General features: G+C 38.3%; 1 protein-coding gene across 18 annotated transcripts in view; it reads left to right on the forward strand.

Moving 5' to 3' along the window:
- The window catches only part of plekha7b (pleckstrin homology domain containing, family A member 7b), a 192,801-nt gene that overhangs the window by 161,371 nt on the left and 9,791 nt on the right, over positions 1-21,639 (forward strand). For 12 of the 18 annotated variants that reach the window (XM_056461436.1, XM_056461430.1, XM_056461434.1 and 9 more), the window contains 9 exons: positions 842-943; positions 4,524-4,689; positions 4,796-4,962; positions 8,013-8,204; positions 8,288-8,390; positions 9,579-9,670; positions 12,005-12,223; positions 17,115-17,297; positions 19,028-19,161. In XM_056461436.1, the coding sequence (XP_056317411.1) occupies positions 842-943; positions 4,524-4,689; positions 4,796-4,962; positions 8,013-8,204; positions 8,288-8,390; positions 9,579-9,670; positions 12,005-12,223; positions 17,115-17,297; positions 19,028-19,161 (1,358 nt within the window). The remainder of the gene's footprint in view (positions 1-841; positions 944-4,523; positions 4,690-4,795; positions 4,963-8,012; positions 8,205-8,287; positions 8,391-9,578; positions 9,671-12,004; positions 12,224-17,114; positions 17,298-19,027; positions 19,162-21,639) is intronic. The other 6 variants (XM_056461435.1, XM_056461438.1, XM_056461447.1 and 3 more) reach the window with 3 other exon arrangements.

Here is a 21,639-nt window from a genome sequence, read left to right on the forward strand (position 1 = left end):
CACTGAAGAGCAAATCTATCGATGTGCAGCTCCACAAGTCCAGAACCATGCAAGCTAGTGGCGACAGCGGCAAGGAAAAAAACTTCACCAATTGACAAAAGTGAAGGAAAAAAAACCCTCAGGCTCAGTTGGGCACGACCATTTCTCTTCTGGCCAAGCTTCTTGTGCAGAGCTGCAGTCTATAGGCCGGAGGCTGGAGAACTCTGGACGCCCATCATGGAGAAGCTGCAGGTGGAGAGGTCACCAGCTGTTGTACAGGTGGCCCTTCAGGATCAATGCTCAGACTCGTCTGTCACTGGGGTCTTATAGGAATCAGTCTCATGCTCTCCACTCCTCCATGACCACCACAGCAGCTGCTCAGAATACGGCCTGGTCCAGGATTATGGAGACCTCGGGAATAATAAAAACAGACTAACATAAGCGCAGATGCCGTTCAATTTATAATGTCTTTTGGGAAGTGTTCCCGGCTCCGGTTTCCCTAAATAATGCAGACTAACAATCCTTCAGGGGATTTGGATTTCAAAAGCATTCGTGTCTTATGTGTAAGCTAATGCAACGAAATGTGTCTTTAATCTAGTTTTAAACTAAGTTTGGATTTTTTATGACTTTCTTTTGTGTTTGTTGAAAATAAAAAAGTAGATGGTTTGATTAATGTTAGTAACCAGTAACTGTTGACTTTCATAGCAATAAAATTGTATGAAAGTCAAAGGCTTCTAGCTACTAATATTTTTCAAAACATTTCTTTCTGTGGTTAGTTTGATTTGGAACAGGTAAATGATAAATAAATGTACATTTTTGAGTTCTATCCCTTTAATCCTTGCTTCTGCTGTGTGTTAAATAGGAGATGGAGAACGCTTGGTCAGAGTACAGCCACATGGAGAGGGATGTGGACAGACTGCGTTCAGCCCTTCAAGACCAGATGACCCACAGTGCTCTCTCTCAGGTCAGAAAGACCACACCTAGGAGTGATATCAATGGCAGGCAGCCTTTCTTTACTGAAGCCCAGAAAATTCTATTTCAGATTTACTTCTTTAATGCGTGCTTCCAAACTTAAGTATCGATAGTGTTTGAGCAGCAGAGTGTGTTGCAGAAGATGTTAAACCGTGTCAGCCTACTTTTCTATTCAGCATTCACCTCTCGGTCCGGTAATTGATAGAAAAAGAACAAAGTAATGAAAGAGAGATGCAGCTCTCGGAGCCGGAGTGAAGATCTAATGTCAGTTTTTGATCAGTGTGATAGAGCCGTAAGAACAAGGCATACAGTGTCCAACATTATTGATTTCTCAAGTGTTTGTGTGAGAGCGCACACAGACATGGTCAATAAATTATGTTTTTTGTGTTTTTTTATGAAAATACAAATAAGAGAAAATCCTATCCTTTTCTTCAGTGCCCCCTTTGAGCTCTAAATTTGCCTCTTAGAAAAATCAAAGACAAGCCTCATGGTCATCATGTTTTTTTTAACAGTGATCACAGTGGTTAGAATGTATTTTTATTTTATTCTGCTCTTTATTATATTATATTATATTATATTATATTATATTATATTATATTATATTATATTATATTATATTATATTATATTATATTACCTTCTGACCTTCTTGCTGTCACCTCACAGCAAGAAGGTCACTGGTTCGAGCCTTGGATGGGTCAATTGACGTTTCTATGTGGAGTTTGCATGCTCTCCCAGTGTTTGCGTGGGCTTCCTTCAGATGCTCTGGCTTCCCCCTCTAGTCCAAAGACATGTGGTACAGGTGAATTGGGTTGGCTAAATTGTCAGTAGTCTATGTGTGTGAATGAGTGTGTATAGGTGTTTTCCAGTGATGGGTTGCAGCTGGAAGGCCATCTTCTGCGTAAAATGTGCTGGATAAGTTGGCGGTTCATTCTGCTGTGGCGACCCCGGATTTATAAAGAAACTAAGTCGAAAAGAAAATGAATGAATAATCTGAATACTGAAAGTGGTTTTCTATATTTTTAATGAAACAAAGCATAATGAAGGAATGTGCATGTATAAAATGGCAACATTGTTTTACACTCTTTCTTTCAGTCAAAAACAGTCTGGAAACATTGACATTGTTTAATGTGTTTGATATGAGCCTCTACTGCTCATTGAGGCTACATTTATTTGATAAAAAACTGTAATTTTGTGAAATATTATTGTAATTTATTGCTACCTGTGTGAATACTCTCTAAAAGTAAATTATTCATGTTATTCAAAGCTCTGCACCAATTGTCTAGTCTGTCATTTAAATATGGTCCTTTAGAAATGTATTTTTTATTATCATCAGTGTTGAAAATATCATCAAAGAATAACAAAAAAAGACAAATCTTAGAAAATTTGACCATTTTGTTCTGATTTGTTTTGTTCTCTAGTCCGTTGTTTTGATTTCAACTGTATCTGGGACCAGTGTTGGGGCTAACGCATTACAAGTAACGCGAGTTATGTAATAATATTACTTTTGTAAGTAATGAGTAAAGTAGCGCATTTGTCACGATCACCAGCGATCTAGCCCATGCAGATTGCTGGAGAACCACAAATCTGCCAGCAAAAGAACTACAAGATCCTGTCATGCACCATTCACACACCTGGCTAGATCCTTTCTCACTGCAAACTCAGAGCTGAAGCCGCTCATGAACTGATCACATAGAATATAAAATCAGCACACAAACACACAGAAGTTGCTGAGTCTTGTGTAACAGTGAAGTGACGCTGAGAACAGAGGTGTGGATCCAGAGGTGCAGAGTCTTTATTTAGACAGAGAGTGGTCAGGCAAGCAACGGTCAACTTAAGAGCAAACAGATGTATAAGGACAATCCAGAGTCGTGGTTAATTAAACAGCCAGAAGGTCAACAGGCAGGCATCAGGCAACGTACACAAACAAACAAGGCGAAGGTCAAATTACACAGCAAAACAAGGCAAGGAGAATGCGTCGTAATGTTTCATTATACAGATTAACAAGACTCCCCAACAATGTGTGTGTTTGTGCTGTTTTTATAGTCCATGTAATCAGTCTTTGACAATCCTCCGGCTGTGTATATGCATCAGTCATGATCAGGAACCAGTTGTGTGTGGTGCATGACTGGATCTTGTAGTCCAAAAATGGCAGATTTGCAGTCTGTTAGCGATCTGCAGCCGCTAGATCGCTGATAAACATAACAGCATTACTTAAAAAATGTAAGTAATATTTGAGTTTCTTTTTCAAAAATGTAACTCAAGTAACTTTTTAGATTAATTAATATGCTTTTAAAATAGTTTGATGAATTAAAATTAGTGTAATCATGTTGAATCACACTCAATGAGAGAATAAGCTCCCTGCAGGAACAGACAAAAACCAAGATGGCAGAGTCTTACGTTTATGTGATGAAAGTATTCTTATTATTTTGAACACATGGAAGAAAATGAGGTGGTCTCATAAGGCAAAAATTCAACTAAGACAAAAATACAAAAGTAGCAAACACATTGCTTTAAACTATCATTCAAGAGTTCAAACTTAGCTGATGATTGATTATAAAGCTTGTTTGGCATGCTGTCCCATGAGAGAGCTCTGAGCTCATAAGATCCCCGAGCCCAGGGCCCCCTCCCGTTTGCAAGGTGAGAGGGGAGTTTGAGCTGAGGTAGATCTCGAGAACTCCCCTGCTGTAGTAGCTAATGAACAGATAGTGATTGCTCTTAAGAGATAACTACTTACTAGGAGCATGTCTATGTTACCGATTTGGATCAATCAATTAACTTAAGTTGCATGTTTTTGGACTGTGGGAGGAAACCAGGAAACCCAGGGGAAACCTACATGAGCATGGGGAGAACTCCGCATAGAAATGTTGGCTGGCTTGGTAAGGACTAAAACCAGTGACGTTCTTGCTGTGAGGCAACAGTGCTAACCACGGGGCTAGTGGGCCACCGTGCCACCCATCTAGGAAAGGAGGAGGAGTAGGGGTGGAAGGGGGGATTCTTCAAAACGAAGATTGCTGTCATATGCAACTTAGGGTATTCATAGTGGCTTAGGAATCGTCTGATTGGTGAATCATAAATTGAAGAATGCGGGGCCGGCTGCAATCAATCATAAGCACGTGATCCTCTCGAAATTAGTTTATAAAAAAACGTCACTTAATCTGTGTATATGTTATGTACCGTGTCATGAAGTTTTCAGAAGGTAACATTATTCAAATCTTGTTTTTATTAGTTTTTTTTTCATTTGAGCTAAATGAAGGTGTAGGTTTCAAAGTGTTTAGTTAAATGCAGAGCTCCTCTATTAAAAAAAACAGAGAAGAAAAATACCCTGCAAGTTTTGAAAGAGATCAAGCCTCAGGCAGGTATGAAACGTAATGTAATGCATTACTTTTCATAAAAAGAAACTAAGCAATGCCAATTTTTTGTGTGTAGTAACTCGATATTGTAATGCATTACTTTTAAAAGTAACTTTCCCCAAACACTGTCTGGGACTAAAATGTTCTATGCACTTCATTTTGTAATTCCTTATTTTATTTTATCCTACATGCAGTAACTCAAATCTGTGTTTGTGTGCAGCAGGAGAAATCTCAGATGAGGAAAGAACTGTGGCGGATCGAAGATGTGCTCGCAGGGCTGAGCTCAAGCAAAGCAAACTACAGAGTGACCATTGACTCAGTGCGTAATCCAGGTGAGAGCGGCTCCCTGCCTGCCATCACCCCCATGCATTGGAACACAGCCAGAGGTATTGAGGCCAGATATCATCACACGCGACCCCACATAGAGATCATCTTGATAATCATGCATGTGTTTTTGTTTTTGTAAACATTTGGGATGTTTGTGTGACCCAGAGAGGAAACTCGTGCCTTCAGCGTCATTGTCCGCAGTGCCTTCACTCTCCGCCAGCCCATCCATGGGGGAACTAAAAGCTGCTCAACCCAGCCCACATCTCAGCCCTGTGCAGCCCTGTACCCAACAGCCCCTGCAACTGTCGCACACAGCCATCAAGCCAAAATGGGTGAGTGAAAATGAATAACCAGCAATGATGCACAGGGGTGCGTTTCCCAAACAACGACGTAACTCACGGCTGAACTATCATAAAAGAAAAAGAACGATGTAGTGACGAGTGTTTCCCAAAACCCGTAGTTTCTCTGTCGCAGATCCATTGTTTGAACCACGTTAGTTATAACGTAAAACGCCCATAATGATGCTCTAAACAGGGTGGTAACAACTTCTTTAGAGAAGAACCCCATAATTACTTTGTGCAAATTATATTGTTTTACACGCACATGCGTTTAAAAAAAATCCAACATTAGTTTTGGTAAAAACATGCACTCAGTTTCCATATTAATTGAAATATATGTAAATGGCACAAATAGGGCCTGTGTTTCCATTACAAATATTATTAAGAATATTCCAAAGTCTGTTCTAAATTAACATAAAATCACTTACAAAAGCTAACACATATTCTAATATTGTATATAAATAAATAAATAAATAAATAAATAATAAGGCTATTTATTAATAGATGAAATTTAATATTTATTATTTATTTGGAAATGGAAAAAAATCATACTTTAATAATAATAATAATATTAATAATATTAATGATGTTCTTCTTTGGCTCTCGGCGAAGGCGGTCGCACTTTTTCCCTCTCCGTCCCATATCTCTCCTCGCTAGCTCCTCTTGTCTTTGTCTTATTCTATCTCTGAGACTCTCCGTGCCCTGCTATCCAAACAAGTAAGGAATTATGGATTTGATCAACTGGTCTCTGAATGCGATTGACACCATCTTCTCGACGAGAAGTTTGGGCTCGGGAGAGCCCACATGTCCTGCGGGGACGTTTGCAGCTGGATACGTGATGGACGGGTGGGAGAAGTGGCGCGTCCTGTGCCTGGCTGCTCTGTCTCTGGAGGATATTGAAGACATTTACCTATTCGGAACTTTGATAACAGGGTTTCTGCTGATGGGCTTATGCGGGGCCCTGGCGTATCGACGAATGATGAAAGCGGTCAGTGCTGCTCAAAACCCCACCAGGCTGGCCGGCTTGATTGAAGCGCTGATGGGCAGGCTTGCTAATAATCAGACTGCAATATTAGATCGCAAACTGGAAAACATCGGGGTGAAGTTAGCAGCTTTGCAACAAAATTTGGCCAGATCTGGAGACATGTGATGGACATTAAATATCTGTGAAATTGGCAGGTATTGACCTAAAGTTGAAGTATCTTTCCACTCTTTCGGCTTCCCTGTGTTTTCTTTTCTCCTGCCAGACGGCCTCGGCTGGAGGAAAACAACTTCTCCCGGATAGCAAGATAAGGAGACGCTCTGAAATTCCTGCTCCCCGTCAAGGACACCTGTTGGACTATACAGGCTTACGCACACACACACACATATACATAGCACGACACTTCCTGGCCCCAATCCAACGCCTTCGTATGCTTTCACCCACTGGAGGGGGTGAGCAGGTCTGCGACCAGCGCCTCCATGGCTGCAGGACCTGATGGCTGCCCGCCCTTACCGGACTATTTCCACACCCCCTGTTCCCATCCCCTGTGGCAATGTTATGTCTTGTCGGTGTGTTTTTGTGCTAGATTGCTGGGGCTTTTTCTTATCCCTGATCTCACGGTGCTCTAACTTAAGAGCAAGGTGAGAGGGACTTTTTTTTTGCCTCTTTTTCCTGTCTATTTTATTTCCTGTTCCACCTCCCGTGACCTGTCTTCCCTGGAGTTGTGATGTCTGTGCACGATCGGGGGGTTCCATTTACCTGCATTTCGTTGCCTTGTACTTGTACATGTGTGATGACAATAAATTGAATCTAATCTAAATCTAATCTATTATTGTTATTATTAAGTAGGATATTGTTTATTTATAAATATTTTTTTTAGTCTACTTTTACAATTTGACACATGCAAACTGCTGCAGAGATGTTCTAACCAACAGGCCCATGTCAAATACAGTACAGATACTTAATAAATAGCCTAATATAAATTTAAACGATTAACAAAAGGCATTTCTGTGTGGAGTTTGCATGTTCTCCCCATGTTCACGTGGGTTTTTCTCAGGTGTTACGGTTTCCCCCACAAGTCCAAAAACGTAGTATAGGTGAATTGGGTAGGCTAAATTTTTTGTAGTGTATGTGTGTGAATGAGCGTGTATGGATGTTTCCCAGTGATGGGTTGCAGCTGGAATGGTATCCGAATGAATGAATGAAAGAATGAAAAACGTTCACAGGTGGCATTGTGACAGGCCTAATGCAGTGCTTATCCGTTTGTTAATTTGAGATGTATGGGAATCTATTTCTGGGTCCAAGCCTCTACTCATTTGAATTGAGATCTTTAAACTTAATTATAGTTTATGACCACCACTATACAAACTATGCAAGAAAAGCTAATTCACTATCTTCCAGTAGGTGGCACTTATTGAACTGAAAGAATAATGTTTCATTGGTTAGTGCTGTTAACAAAACAGCTGCTCTGATATTTTTTTATATTTTATATCTAAAAATAAAATACCATCTAAAAATCCCTCTTATTGATTCATCTCAGCCCTAATTCAGTGTTTAGGATAGTCTTCTAGTATTTCTAACTTCAGGAATATTGAGCTTTTGGTGGTGAGTTTGTCAAATTTAACCATAACCCACAGAATAGATGTTTACTGTAGCTTTAGGTAGAAGTTTTTACAGATGAAATGAACAAATATCCTAATGACTTTTTGAAACGCATACTGTAAAAGTGGATTTAAGCGATCACTTAAACATGAGTTTTGATGAAATCTGTCCAAACATAAAGTGATGTGTTATAAACAAATTTTGGGAGGAGCACTTGCAGATGTTTTGATAAGGCTTATTCATTTTGACAGTCATTTTATTATCCAATCACAACCCCTGTAAATAACCAAACATGTCCTATTTCCATATTCTCTCGACTTTCAGCATCCCTCTGCCACCCCAGCTCCACACCTTTAAACCTGATTCCTACTTAAATCGGAGACAGGGAAGCATTATGTAACCAAATGCTACTTCTGTCCATTCATCTAAACTTATGGATGTTTTATCTGTACATATTCAGCCTGAAGAAGATGCACCACCTAGACCACCTCTCCCTCACCTCTACAGCCCAGACGAACACCCTCCAGCTGTGCCCCCTCTACCCAAAGAGACCTCCGTCATCCGACACACTTCAGTCCGGGGCCTGAAACGGCAGTCTGATGAGCGCAAGCGTGATCGTGAGATTGGACAGTTCTCTAATGGAGATCATAAGGTTTGTGCCAAGCTGAACAGTACCCAGATAAAGCCACATTTTAATGTTAATTGAGTTCTGGCTCTGTTTTCCTGGAAATCTAGGTTGAGATACGGGCATTCCTCAGCGAGCCTGAATTGCTTGTGGTCGGTGGACAGATTGGGGGCTTAAGCCGTGATAGTGGCTACCAAACTCTACCAAACAGAGGTACACATGTGATCGAATACATTGGAGCTTGGTTAATGCAAACCACTCCCTAATTCAATGGTAATGAATTGAAATACTAATTGAAATAGTAATTGAAATGGTAATGAATAGTCAAAAGAGAAATTTTGACAAATTTTGCAAGTTTGACCATTGTAAATGGTAAATGTGTGTAGCTTAGGCCAGGGGTTCCCAAACTTTTCAGCCCACGACCCCTAAAAAACAATGCCAGTGATATGTGAACCCCAATATTCTGGTGGTGGTTATAAATATACAATCCTTGATCGCAAAGATGCACAAACACCAATTGCGACCGCCAATAGTGACCGGCGGTAGAATTGGCGACCACCACTCGGAGACCATCCTCCATGTTCAGTAGTGGCCTGTATTTATTTTTAATGTATGAGTGCTATTAAGGTGTCAAAAAGTTTAACCTGGTGCCATAAAATTATTCTGCTGCATCCGACGATATTACTGTGTCCTAAAATGAACATAGTCACCCAAGGTGTCGCAATCCAATAAATAAATAAATTGGAAACCACTGGCTTAGGCTACAAGATGCTAGCTGTGAAATTATCCAAATAAGCTGAAATATTACAAATATAAGTTTTACTACCCATTATTTTTAAATTATATACTTTTTAAATCACAGAATTCTGTTAAAAACAATATGTCATTTGAGATTTAATGGAAATGTAATCAATATTTTCATGATTTAAAAAAAAAAATTATAATTTCGTGCATTATAATACTCTTCAACATTTTCCGACATGTCAAATAAACTGCATTAAACTGATCAAAAATAACAGTAAAGGCATACGAAAAAAGATAAAGGCCTTCAAAAAGATAACTATATAAATAAATAAATAAGTAAATAATAAAAAAAAATGTAAGTTGAAATAGTTTTTTAAATAAATACTATTATTTAATTTAAAAAATGTTGAGATAAAACAGTGCTGTCTTGTTATACATTTCTATTGTTATTTAAAAACATCTTAAGTTTCGACCGGTAGTGCATATACTGTTGGACATTGATAGTAAACAAGTTCCCATAGTTGAAGAAACATCTAGTTAAACTGGTGTACCAATTGAATGTACCATAAGACTCAGTGAGCACAATAATGATGGACCATTATACAAGTATTTTAGCAGGTCTGAAACATTTGCCTAATCCAGTCCAACTTCTGCAAGGTTTGACAAGCTCCTCTTCAAGACTGAACCAGTCATCAAACATTTCGTCGTTTGTCACCCTGAGAAGAGGACTCACCACCACAAGCTTGAAGGTAGGATGTCAAACAAGTCCCAGAGATGTCTATTGAGAGGCAGAGGGACATAAAGAATCTGTCATGGTTTGCTTTGGCGGAGTTGATGAGATACAGCAGCAGTACAAACCGCTGAGCGCATGAAATAAAAGCAGCCAGTGTGGGTTTGAGCCCGACTGTACTTTTGCGAATAAATTACTGTGGTAGTGTTGCCATGCAGAGTGAACACAGTGTGTGTCTCCCACCCGGATGGATTCATGCAGAAATTGTTAACAGAAATGAATATAGCGGCTGTAAAATACACTCCTGAAACTTTCTTCTCTTCCCTGTCTCTTGCCAACTGACAATTTTACATGCAGCACACTTTAATAGAAATATATATGTAGACATATACGGAAAAATTTGAGTCCACTTGATTCTAATGTTCTCTATATTTACAATCTATACTTATGTGTTTGGGTAAAACTTTGTTTTATTCCGTAAACTACATTTGACATTTCTACAAAATTTTATTATTATTATTTAAAGTTACATTTTAAATGTCTTAACAAAAATGTGCCATTTTTTTAAATGTTTATATTAGTTTTGAGACAATATAATAAAAAGGTTAGTGGAATAACTGTTAGTATTTCCTATTCTGACCAACAATCATTTAAAACAAAGAAACAAGCAGACAAAAAAAAACAATACATTTAGAAATAACAATATTTTTTATTTGATATTTGGAAAGAAATGTCATCAGAACTTTATAGAATAAAACACACATTAACATTTTACTAAAAAAGCTGAATTTTTTTTTCCTGACTAATGTTATTAATTATGAGTACTATTGTGCTCAGTTGTGCTGCTTGTTTTGTTTTTTTTTTGTTAGTTTTTTGGCCTTTGTTTTTGAGAATGTAGTTCTGTAGTTTAGTTTCAGTAAATCAGTATTTTCTCTTATGAAAAGTTTAAGAGTAATTTGCATTATACTTTGTTGAATTTGATGAAAATGTAAAACATTTTTGCTGACTCAAAAGTTTTAATTATACTGACCTTTGTCGGTGCCAATAGGCTAGCGGTATTATGCACCGACATATAGCACCGATGGGCCCACGGTGACCCGAGTTCGATTCCTGGCTCAAGGTCCTTTGCCGATCCATCCTCTCTCTCTTCTCCCATATATATATTGACCTTAGATTTTTAGTATAATTAAAAATAACAACAAAGTCAATCAAGTCAAGTTAATGTTTATTTAGAAAGACTTTTTAAAAAACCAGCAAGTGTTTAACAAAGTGCTGTACATGCAAACACCATCTAAAACAAAGAACTATGTAACAAAGAACTAAATAAAGCAGACATAAGACTCTCATATGGTATTAAAAGCCAAAGCGAAAACAGAGAGGGTTTTGGTCTGTCTAACACGGAGAGGCAAATTATTCCAAAGTTTTGGGGCAACCCCTCCAAAAGCATGGCCCCGCCCTTGTTTTTATCCTTGTGCTTGGAACAACCAAAAGTAACTGACCAGCACATCTAAGTAAAGTTTATTTCTAAACTAATTTCGAGAGGATCAAGTGCTTATGATTGCTTGCGGCTGGTCCTGCATTATCCAATTAATGATTCACCAATCAGATGATTCCTAAGCCACCTTAAATACCCTAAGTTCCATATCACAGCCATCTTCGTTTTGAAGAATCCCCCCCTACTCCTCCTCATTTCCTAGATGGGTGGACACAGCAGATGGGTGGACCTTTGCCTCACAGCAAGAACGTCACTGGTTTTAGTCCTTACCAAACCAGCCGACGTTTCTGTGCAGAGTTTACACATTCTCCCCATGCTCACGTGGTAAGTAGTAAGCACCTAGGTGGTACCCAGTAAGTAGTTATCTCTTAAGAGAAATCCCTATCTGTTCATTAGCTACTACAGCAGGGGAATTCTCGAGATCTACCTCAGCTCAAACTCCCCTCATGCCTTGCAAATGGGAGGGGGCCCCGGGCTTGAGGATCTTTTGAGCTCAGGGCTCTCTCACGGGACAGTATGCCAAACAAGCTTTATAATCAATCATCAGCTAAGTGTGAACTCTTGAAGTGCCCTTGATGGAGTGCCCAGATTAATTAATGCAGAAAGGTATCTTGGTGCAAGTCCATTTAGGGATTTAAAAAGCGAAACTAAAATCTTAAAACGCACAATGAACAGGAAGCCAGTGAAGACAAACACAAAATAAACATGAAATTAAATTTTTAAAAATTACTCTACGTTCTCCTCCACATCTTTAATTTGGCATACAGTATTGCTCCCATTTCAGCGTATTTTCTCTCTGCCCTGTTCTTTAGTGCAGTTTATTCTGGCATTATTAACACATCCTCCGGTGTCTCCTAGGAGAGACCAAAGAGTGCCTTGGAGCGTCTGTACTCCGGAGAGCCTGTGCAGCAGCGTGGACGCATGAGCGCAGAGGAGCAGCTGGAGAGGATGAAGCGCCACCAAAAGGCTCTGGTACGAGAGCGCAAGAGAACCCTCAGCCAGGGCGAGCGGCAGGCCTCCACGTCTCGCGCTTCCTCCTCCTCCACCTCTAGGCCCGTCTCTGCAGACCTGGGATCAGTACGTTAGAGCACAATGACACATTTGATCCTCCAGAGAGGAGCGTCGCCTTGACGTTAATGCACATTCAGCTATTTACACTGTTTTGATGGAGAACTAACTGTAAGATTTGGTGTTAAAGCGATCAGCGTTTTTAACAAGGTAGCATTTGCCGCAGGTAAGTGTGTTTGCGGGAGGTGTTGCAGAAGGAGATGGGAGAGATTTATTTTTAATCATATGTTGTTGAGCCACATGGATAGGCTTTGGGATAAGAACAGACAGGATGCTATTTGCCAATGAAAGACTTATTATGTGTTTAGAGGAGTATTAATGAAAGTTGATGTGCTGTTAATTTTTATTACACGCTGATGATGGTTCAAAATGTTCCAATGACATGTAGGAGTGTTTAATTTTAACCATCTCTTCTGGTATAGTGAATCAGGGGTGCGTTTCCCAAAAGCCATCATTTGCCAACTAAGGTCGCAAATTAGTACAAACATAGTTAATTGATTTGGCATTTCCCAAATCCATCGTTCCAAGGAACATTTGCAAACTGCATTGCAAACTTGTACGCTTGCAACTATACCTGTGGAGCTGTAGTTAGAAACATTGTTCCTGGCTGTGTTCTATTCCCAGTTATCCCCCCTATTCGTTTAGAACATTCTAACATTTAAACTTAAAATTATTATTTAAAAAAAGCATTAAAGTCACCTCTCTTAGGTGTAATTTGCTTTCAAAGTATTTTTACAGTTCAGTTTTAGCGATCTTCATGTTTACAATTGCGCTCCCTTAGCAGTGACCTTTGAAAACATTGATGTCATTTTGAACACAGCCATAGCTCATGACGAAAGCTATAGGTGACCCATTATTTAAAAGCGGAATTTACGTTACATCTCCAAAGCTTGTGAAATCAAAAAACATAGCATACGTTAATACTTTTAGTTTATGGTTTCTTATTTATTAAGTATCTGTACTGTATATGACATGGGCCTGTTGGTCACAACATTTTTGCAGTGGTTTGCATGTTTCAAATAGTAAAAGTAGACTTTTAAAAATTGAAAAAATAAATAAATAAACAAACTATCCTACTTAATAATTATAATAATAATAATTAATTATAATAATAATATTAATAATAATCATCATCATCGTTATTATTATTAAAGTAGGATTTTTTTTCATTTTCTAATAAATAATAAATATTAAATTTATTTCTTAATAAATGGCCTCATTATTTATTTATATAATTTATATATGACATTAGAACACGCGTTAGCTTTTGTAAGTGATTTTATGTTTTAGAATAGAATATGTAATATTCTCAATAATTGTTTTAAAGGAAACGCAGGCTCTATACAGTATGCGCCCTTTACATATATTTCAGTTAATATGAAAAACGAGTGCATGTTTTTACCAAAACTAATATTGGATTTTTTTTTAAATGCGTGTGCGTGTAAAACAATATAATTTGCACAAAGAAATTATGGGGTTTTTCTCTAAAGAAGTTGTTACCACCCCGTTTAGAGCATCATTATGGGCGTTTTACAATATAACTAAAGTGGTTCAAATGATGGATCTGCGACGCTCGTCACTGCATCATTCTTTTCCCAAACGATGCATCGTACTATGATAGTTCAGCCGCTCTTTGGGAAACGCACCCCAGAATAGTGTTGAATACTGAATAGCCAGCACTAACATCCAAATGCTCATTTAACCCCTATTTAACAATAAGCTAATGCTCTTAATGATAGACAACAGGGTCTGCTGTATTAGTGGACTTGTGTAGTAAGCTGACTATCAAGCTCTCAAGCCTTTTAGCTGTTCATCACTCAACTGCTCTAATTATAGTGCGACTAAAGCGTGAAACCATACTCTGTTGTGCTTACTTTACTCATTTAATTCTTTTATTTTTTTAGTTTTACACTAATTTCATTTTTCACTTCTGGCTTTCTAATTGTAAAGCTTACAAAACCTGCTATATAATTTCTCCTCACAACTTATTATGTAGCATTTAATGTGCTGAGAATAAGTGGCATGATCATGTTTATCAATTGAAATGTCATTCTACAAATAATCTGACTTTTAGCTTTCCTGATTTGTGGTATTATTATTATTATTATTATTATTAAAAAAAAAATATTTTAATATTTTTATTCCTTGTTTTATAAAAATGTATTTAAAAGTGTGCACTATGACTGCTATACAGCATGTGTTAATAATTCCAGCATGTTTTTTAATCAGTTGAATGGTCATACTGTAATAATAACAATTTCACAGCTCTGCTTTCCTCTCTATATCTTTTATGTAGATTTTTTGCACATGAGAAAAATAAACGCTTTGCTAGTAAAAAGGTAAAAGAAGGTAATTGTTCTTTTTCTGTCTACTGTGAATGTGAAACCACAGTTTATTTCATGACACGCTGGTTTATTTTCTTTCCAGTAAGCACAATATAGCCTGGGAATGAAGCATGTAAATGAAGTCGCAGATGGAGGTTTTTATTCCATCCTTCTCGGTCCGCAGGAGTGTTGTGTGCTACGGTTTGAGAGCTTGAGCACGAGACACTTCACATGCAATCACTCCAATCACTTTTACATGATACAGGAGCACGCTGGGACAATATACAATTACGCTCAGGGATGTCGTTCGATTCAGTTGTGTGTGTGTTGTTTCTGTGTAGGGCTTTGCTTTTTCAGCTCTTTATTGAATGTGAAGAACGGATGTTGGATGTAAACTGATATGCTGATCACAGAGGTCATTTTAGCTTTAGTTGTGTTACATGAGGTTACACAGGGGGTCTTTCAAAGTAAGGTCTCCCTTCTAACTGTAAATGCTTCACTTTACTTGTTCTGTAAATGAAGAAAAGAGCATTTCAAAGCAAACTGTTAGATTTGATGTCCTCACTGCAAAAATGCTGTTCTTATATAAGGTTTTTGTCTAGTTTCTAATCCAAATATCTAAACATGTACAGTAAATCAAGCAAGAAGCATCTTCTAGACAATTGTTGTCTTGTTTTCACGTGGTTAGCACTGTCGCCTCACAACAAGACGGTCACTGGTTCGAGTCCCAGCTGAACCAGTTGGCATTTCTGTGTGGAGTTTGTTCTTTTCCTTTTTCGCGTGGGTTTCCTTCGGGTGCTCCGGTTTCCCCTACAGTCCAAAGATGTGCTGTAAGTGAATTGAATAAACTAAATTGTCCACAGTGTGCGAGAGTGTATGGATGTTTCCCAGTAATGGGTTGTGGCTGGAAAGGCATCTGCTGTGCAAAACATATGCTGGAATAGTTGGTGGTTCATTGCACTGTGGTGACCCCTGATAAATAAGGGACTAAGCTAAAGAAAAATAAATGACTGAGCATGAGCATTACATTTATTATAATATTTGTTCATGTTTGTTAACGTTAGTTAATGAAAATATAGTCATTTATTGTTAACTCATAATGCATTTACTAATGTTAACAAACTTGAATTTGGATGTTAATAAACAATTAGTAAATGTTGGACTAGACTAAAATGTCTTAAATTTCAAAAAACTAAATTTAAAGGCATTAAAAAGTCTTAAATTCACTGAAATATTGTGTTGTAGATCTTAAATCATTTTAAACAGGTTTACGTTTTCCTAAATTTTTTCTAAATAATCCATCTCAAAACATTTTTTTATGTTCAAGTTTTTAATAATAATAATATAATAATAATAATAATAATAATAATAATAATAATAATAATAATTCCTTACATTTATATAGAACTTTTTCTGGACACTCGAAGCGCTTTACACATTGTGGGGAATCTCCTCATTCACCACCAGTGTGCAGCATCCACCTGGTTGACGCGACGGCAGCCATATTGCACCAGACTGCACACCACACACCAGCTGATTGGTGGAGAGGAGAAAGAGGGATGAAGCCAATTATGATATGGGGATGGTTAGGAGGCCATGATGGACAGAGGCCAGTGGGCAAATTTGGCCAGGATGCCAGGGTTAAACCCCTACTCTTTTTCAAAGGACATCCTGGGATTTTTAACGACCACAAAGAGTCAGGACCTCTGTTAAACGTCTCATCAGAAAGACTGCGCTCACTGAGCAGTATAGAGTCCCCTTCGCTTTCATTTTCAAACTTAATATTTAATGTGAAGAATAGATGTTGGATGTAAACTGATATGCTGATCATAGAGATCATTTAAGCTTTAGTTGTGCTACATGAGGTTCTGGTGGTTTAAGATTTGTCACAGTAAGGTCTCCCTTATATCTTTTTTTATCTTTTCTACATTTCTGGAGATCGTAAATTATGTAGCCAGAGGTACGTATGGCTGCATTTCCTCTTTAAAGCAAACAATACAGGGAGCAGTATGACACCGTTCCTTTTCACGCTTACCAGCTGATTGCTTACCTCCGTATAGACGGCAGGTCAATCGGTGCTTTTGAAAACACTAACACTAGGTTGGGTTTAGGAAAGGAGGAGGGTAAGTCAGTCGATTGGTCAGTCAGTTAACAGTGGCCTCTGGTGGATTTACGCGAGAAGAGCAGGCACGAATGGCACTCGCGAGAGAAATTTGAGATCTTTCTGGTGGATTCTCAACTACAAAAACTGCAAAAAAACGTTGCTCCTGGGACGTATTTGACGCTCTCCAGAATTGTATATGGGGTACATTTTCAGAATGAGCTTAAGTTGAAATAATCTGCCAGTGGGCTAAGCAAAATAAACTTTTTTTAAAGATAATTTTACTTATCCCCCTTGCAGATAATTTTACTTGCTTTAAAGAGAAATGTATTTTGGCTTAATTGTTTTTACTTTTCTAGAAAATGCTTCTTGATTTAAGAGTTTGTAGATATTTAGACTGGATACAAGACAAAATTTTAGGTGTGTGTGATCTAGATTGGCTGTTTCAGGGCTCTGTGTGTTTGTGTGCCTTCAGTGGAGGAGAGAGCAGGACTTTGATTTGCAGCTTCTGGAGCGAGCTGTGCAGGGTGAGGAGAGACCAGTGGAGCACAAAGAGAGACAGCGCTCTCATTCAGATGAATGGCTCACCCTGAGCAGCACACCCATGAGAGAGCTGGATCTAGAGCCTCTGGACTACCAGCTCGACCTCAGCAAAGAGGTAACCCTACTGCTTAAAGGCATTGTTCACCCAAAAAAGAAGATTCTGACATCATTCTCTTTTTCTGTCAAACACAAAATGGCTCAATCACTATGTACTTTTGTTGTATTTAGAAAATGTGCAGTAGAACTGAGTGCAAGGAAGTTCTAGAACTTAGCCTAAAGCCTAAAAATGTAATTTTCATCATCAGGAGAGGCAATTTAAACACATAGGGTGCCTCTGGAAAGAATTCATAGCGCTTCACTTTTTCCACATTTTTTATGTTACACCCTTATTCCAAAATAGATGAAATACCTCAACATTCTACACACAATACCCTATAAAGACAATGTGAAAAAAGATTTTTTGAAATTGTTGCAAATTTCTTAAAAATAAAAAACCTGAAAAACCACATGTACAGAAGTATTCACAGCTTTTGCCTTGAAGCTCTAAATTGAGCTCAGGTACATTCTGTTTCCACTGATCATTCTTGAGATGTTTCAGCAGCTTAATTGGAGTTCACCTGTGGTAAATTCAGTTGATTGGACATGATTTGAAAAGGCGTACACCTGTCTATATAAGATCTCAGGGTTGACAGTGCATGTCAAAGCACAAACCAAGCATGAAGACAAAGGACTTGTCTGTAGACCTATAGAGACAGGATTGTCTCGAGGCTGGGGAAGGTTACAGAAAAATTTCTGCTTCTCTGAAAAATCCAATGAGCACAGTGGCCTCCATCATCCGTAAGTGGAAAATGTTTGTAACCACCAGAGCTCTTCCTAGAGCTGACCGGCCATCTAAGCTGAGTGATCGGGGAGAAGGGCCTTAGTCAGGGAGGTGGAATAAGGGTGTAACATAAAAAATGAGATTTTAGATTAGATTAAACTTTATTGTCATTACACATGTACAAGTACATGGCAACGAAATGCAGTTTAGGTCTAACCAGCAGTGCAATAGCAGCAAGTGCAGGATACAGGTATAAGTTATAAAGTGGAGTTATAGAAAAACTATGGTAATATTTACAGATGGATGTACCATGAACATTATATACAGGTTGTATTAGCTATGAACAGAGATTTACAATAAATGAATATATGTACAGGTTGCTATTAATAATCAGAAGTGTGCAGATAGATAAACATAATTACAAATGTATATGTACAGTGGGTGTGTACATAATTACAAATGTCCATGTGCAGTGGGTATGTACAGTTCAAATAAGCGAATCAGTGCAATGTAGTGCAATGAATATGTGCAAATTTTAAATATGCAAATGTTAAACAGTGCAGTGTGTGAAAACAGTCTGTGAGCAGGGTGAAAGGTTTCCCTAAGAATACTGCGTGCTCGGCGCAGACAGTGTTTCTTCTGGATGTCCTCAATGGCTGGCAGTGTGGTCTAGCCATTGTGGAAAAATGTGAAAAAAGTGAAGCAGTATGAATACTTTTTGGATGCACTGTATCCAAGTGCATCACATACGCAATTGCAGTCTAAGATACAGCAATTTAATTGTGCATGTTAACTGGTTGGTCAAAATGTAGATGCAAATCCAATGTTGCGTTTTGTGTTAAGTCTATTGGCTCTGAATATCTGACCCTGCAGATCTGAACGCATATAAGATAATAAATTGTTACATATTTTTATTTTTTATTATATAACTATAATAAGTTTAGATTAATTTAACTTAAGTACTGTGGTAAAAGATTGGCAAATGAAGTGATCAAAGGTTGTGTTTGGTCTCAATGCCTATATAGCTGTCAAAGCCACAGAAAGTCACCATCCCTGAGCGCTATGTAGACATGGATCCAGAGGAGCCTCTCAGCCCTCAGGAGATGGAGGCCCGACATCGGAAAGTGGAACGAATCAAGAGCATCCTGGCTAAATCTAGGTACTGACAGATCAGTCATTGATGCTGTTCTTCAAGTTTTCTTACTATTAAATACACTAGCATGAGGCACTGTGGGGGGACGCCGGATTTTAGCATAGAAAAAAAAGTAAAGAGCAGTGTCCGTTTTTAAAATTTTAAAATTGGGTTTCTGTATTTTATGAAGCACCACCGAACGAACACCAATTCCTTTGAAACTTTCTTGTTCAAATTGTTGACTTTTCTTCATCTAAACAAGCCGCTCAGAAAAGATTCTTACAATAACAGCACCTCTCTGGCAGACCACAGCGCTAAATTTTAAAAACAGTCACAGGTTTCTGTTAAACTTCTGAACACATTGGCAAATCAGATGAGTTTAGGTTTGCATGTGAGCTCATTGACTGAATTTTGCACTAATGTTTTGTATGAATAGCCAAAATATGACATACTGTTTCCAACGACACATTTATATAAAATGCAGTGCAATGCAATTTTTTTTAATTACAATATCAAAAGTAGCAATCCAGTAACCTTACCCTGTATAAATTCTTGAGTTTTAATGTATAGTATAGTAAAGTATAGTAATGTATATAGTTAAAGAGTTTGTTGCTAACATCATTCATTCATTTTCTTTTCGACATAGTCCCTTTATTAATCTGGGGTCGTCACAGCGGAATGAACCGCCAACTTATCCAGCACATATTTTATGCAGCGGATGCCCTTCCAGCCGCAACCCATCTCTGGGAAACATCCATACACACTCACTCACACTCATACACTACAGACAATTTAGCCATCCCAATTCATCTGTACCGCATGTCTTTGGACTGTGGGGAAAACCGGAGCAAACCCACGCGAAAACAGGGAGAACATGCAAACTTCACACAGAAACGCCAACTGACCCAGCCGAGGCTCGAACCAGCGACCATCTTGCTGTGAGGCGACAGCACTACCTACTGCGCCACTGCGTCGCCTGTTGCTAACATGTTTTTGGTAAAAGTTTATTGGCTGATTTTATGTGGGCGCCATTTTAAAAGCAAAATCGAGGCTGTGGTGGGAAGAAAGCCGGAAGTATGGCCTGAGTCAAACAGGAATGTTGTGCACCTGGTTGTATAACTTATCAGTGAAGAGAAAGTGACACAAATTTATAATTTCTCTGTCTTCCGAGTGACCCGAAGTTCCATACTGAATGGAGAGTGAAAATAAAAAGGAATGTCAGACCTCGTTTACAGCTAAGGGAAATGGCACTAGTTAACTAACATTGTCTTTCCCTAAAACACACGGTTTAGATGCCATTCATCAAAGTTAATGAACCTGTCACCATACTGAATTTCAGTACTGAAATTTATAAAAACCGTCAATTTCCCACTAACTTTTAAGTACTGTTGAATGCAACACCACTGATTTGTCATAGTATTCAAAAGTGCTCAACAGAAATGACTGTGATTGGTTGTGAAGGTCATCAGTTTACCGCTCTTCACTGATGTTTAAAGAGTGTAGCACAGAAGAGTGATCCACTGATGACTCGACTGATCTTCGCGGCTTTTAAAACGCTCCAGTGTTCATGCATGTGTGTTTGCACTCAGTGAAGAGCGGTGAACTGATGACCTTCATAGGCTGAAGTAGGGAAGCCCCCATGGTGTTTACCTGGTGCCATGAACTGAAGCCTGGGAGGATACTCTTAAAGAGATTGTGATTTAGTTTGATGCCTAATATGCCTTTAATTGTTTAAATTAATCTAACCGAATGATATTAAAGTGATGTTTACACCATATCTGCATTTTGAAACCGCAGCAACAGCTGGAGGTTTGTAGTCCTGCGTGTTGTTGCAATGTTTACAGTGCTGATCGTATACTTTTGGGTTTCTTCCCACCACAGTTGTTGCTAGATCGGATATGGATGAGGCCGGAAGTTAACGAGAATTATTTAAATTATTTATTAAATTTCCCATTTATTGTATTTTATTAATGTCTACCCCCACACCAACCCTAAACCCAATCGTCACAGTAATGTAAAAACAGTAGTTGTACTGAGTATTATTTATGTTATCTATTAAATTACCCAACACATTTTAGTTTTAAACGCCTACCCCCACCCCAACCCTAAACCCAACCGTCACAGTACTGTAAAAATATTAATTATTGTTATACAGTGTCATAAAAAACTGCTATTATAATTGATGTGCATACTGCACTTCCGGCCGGCCGCGTATCCGATCTAGACTTTACCTCCAACCGCGGCCTCGCTCTTGTGTTTTAAAATGGTGGCCGCGTGAAATAAGCGTATAGTATTCTGATTCAAGTATTTGGTTAGATATGATAATTTGACATAGATGACAACACAGAAACGTTTAAAAAGGGACAGTAATTATAAAAATTGCCATTATGACAAGTAGTCAAGTACACAGTAAAAAATGCTGTGTTCCAACACAAATCAAATAAGTTGACCAAATTGGGGATTGAACATAAAACAATTAAGCTGTCCCAAAAAAACCCTTAGGAA

This window comes from Danio aesculapii, chromosome 7 (assembly GCF_903798145.1).
Source record: "Danio aesculapii chromosome 7, fDanAes4.1, whole genome shotgun sequence".
Classification (NCBI taxonomy): domain Eukaryota; kingdom Metazoa; phylum Chordata; class Actinopteri; order Cypriniformes; family Danionidae; genus Danio; species Danio aesculapii.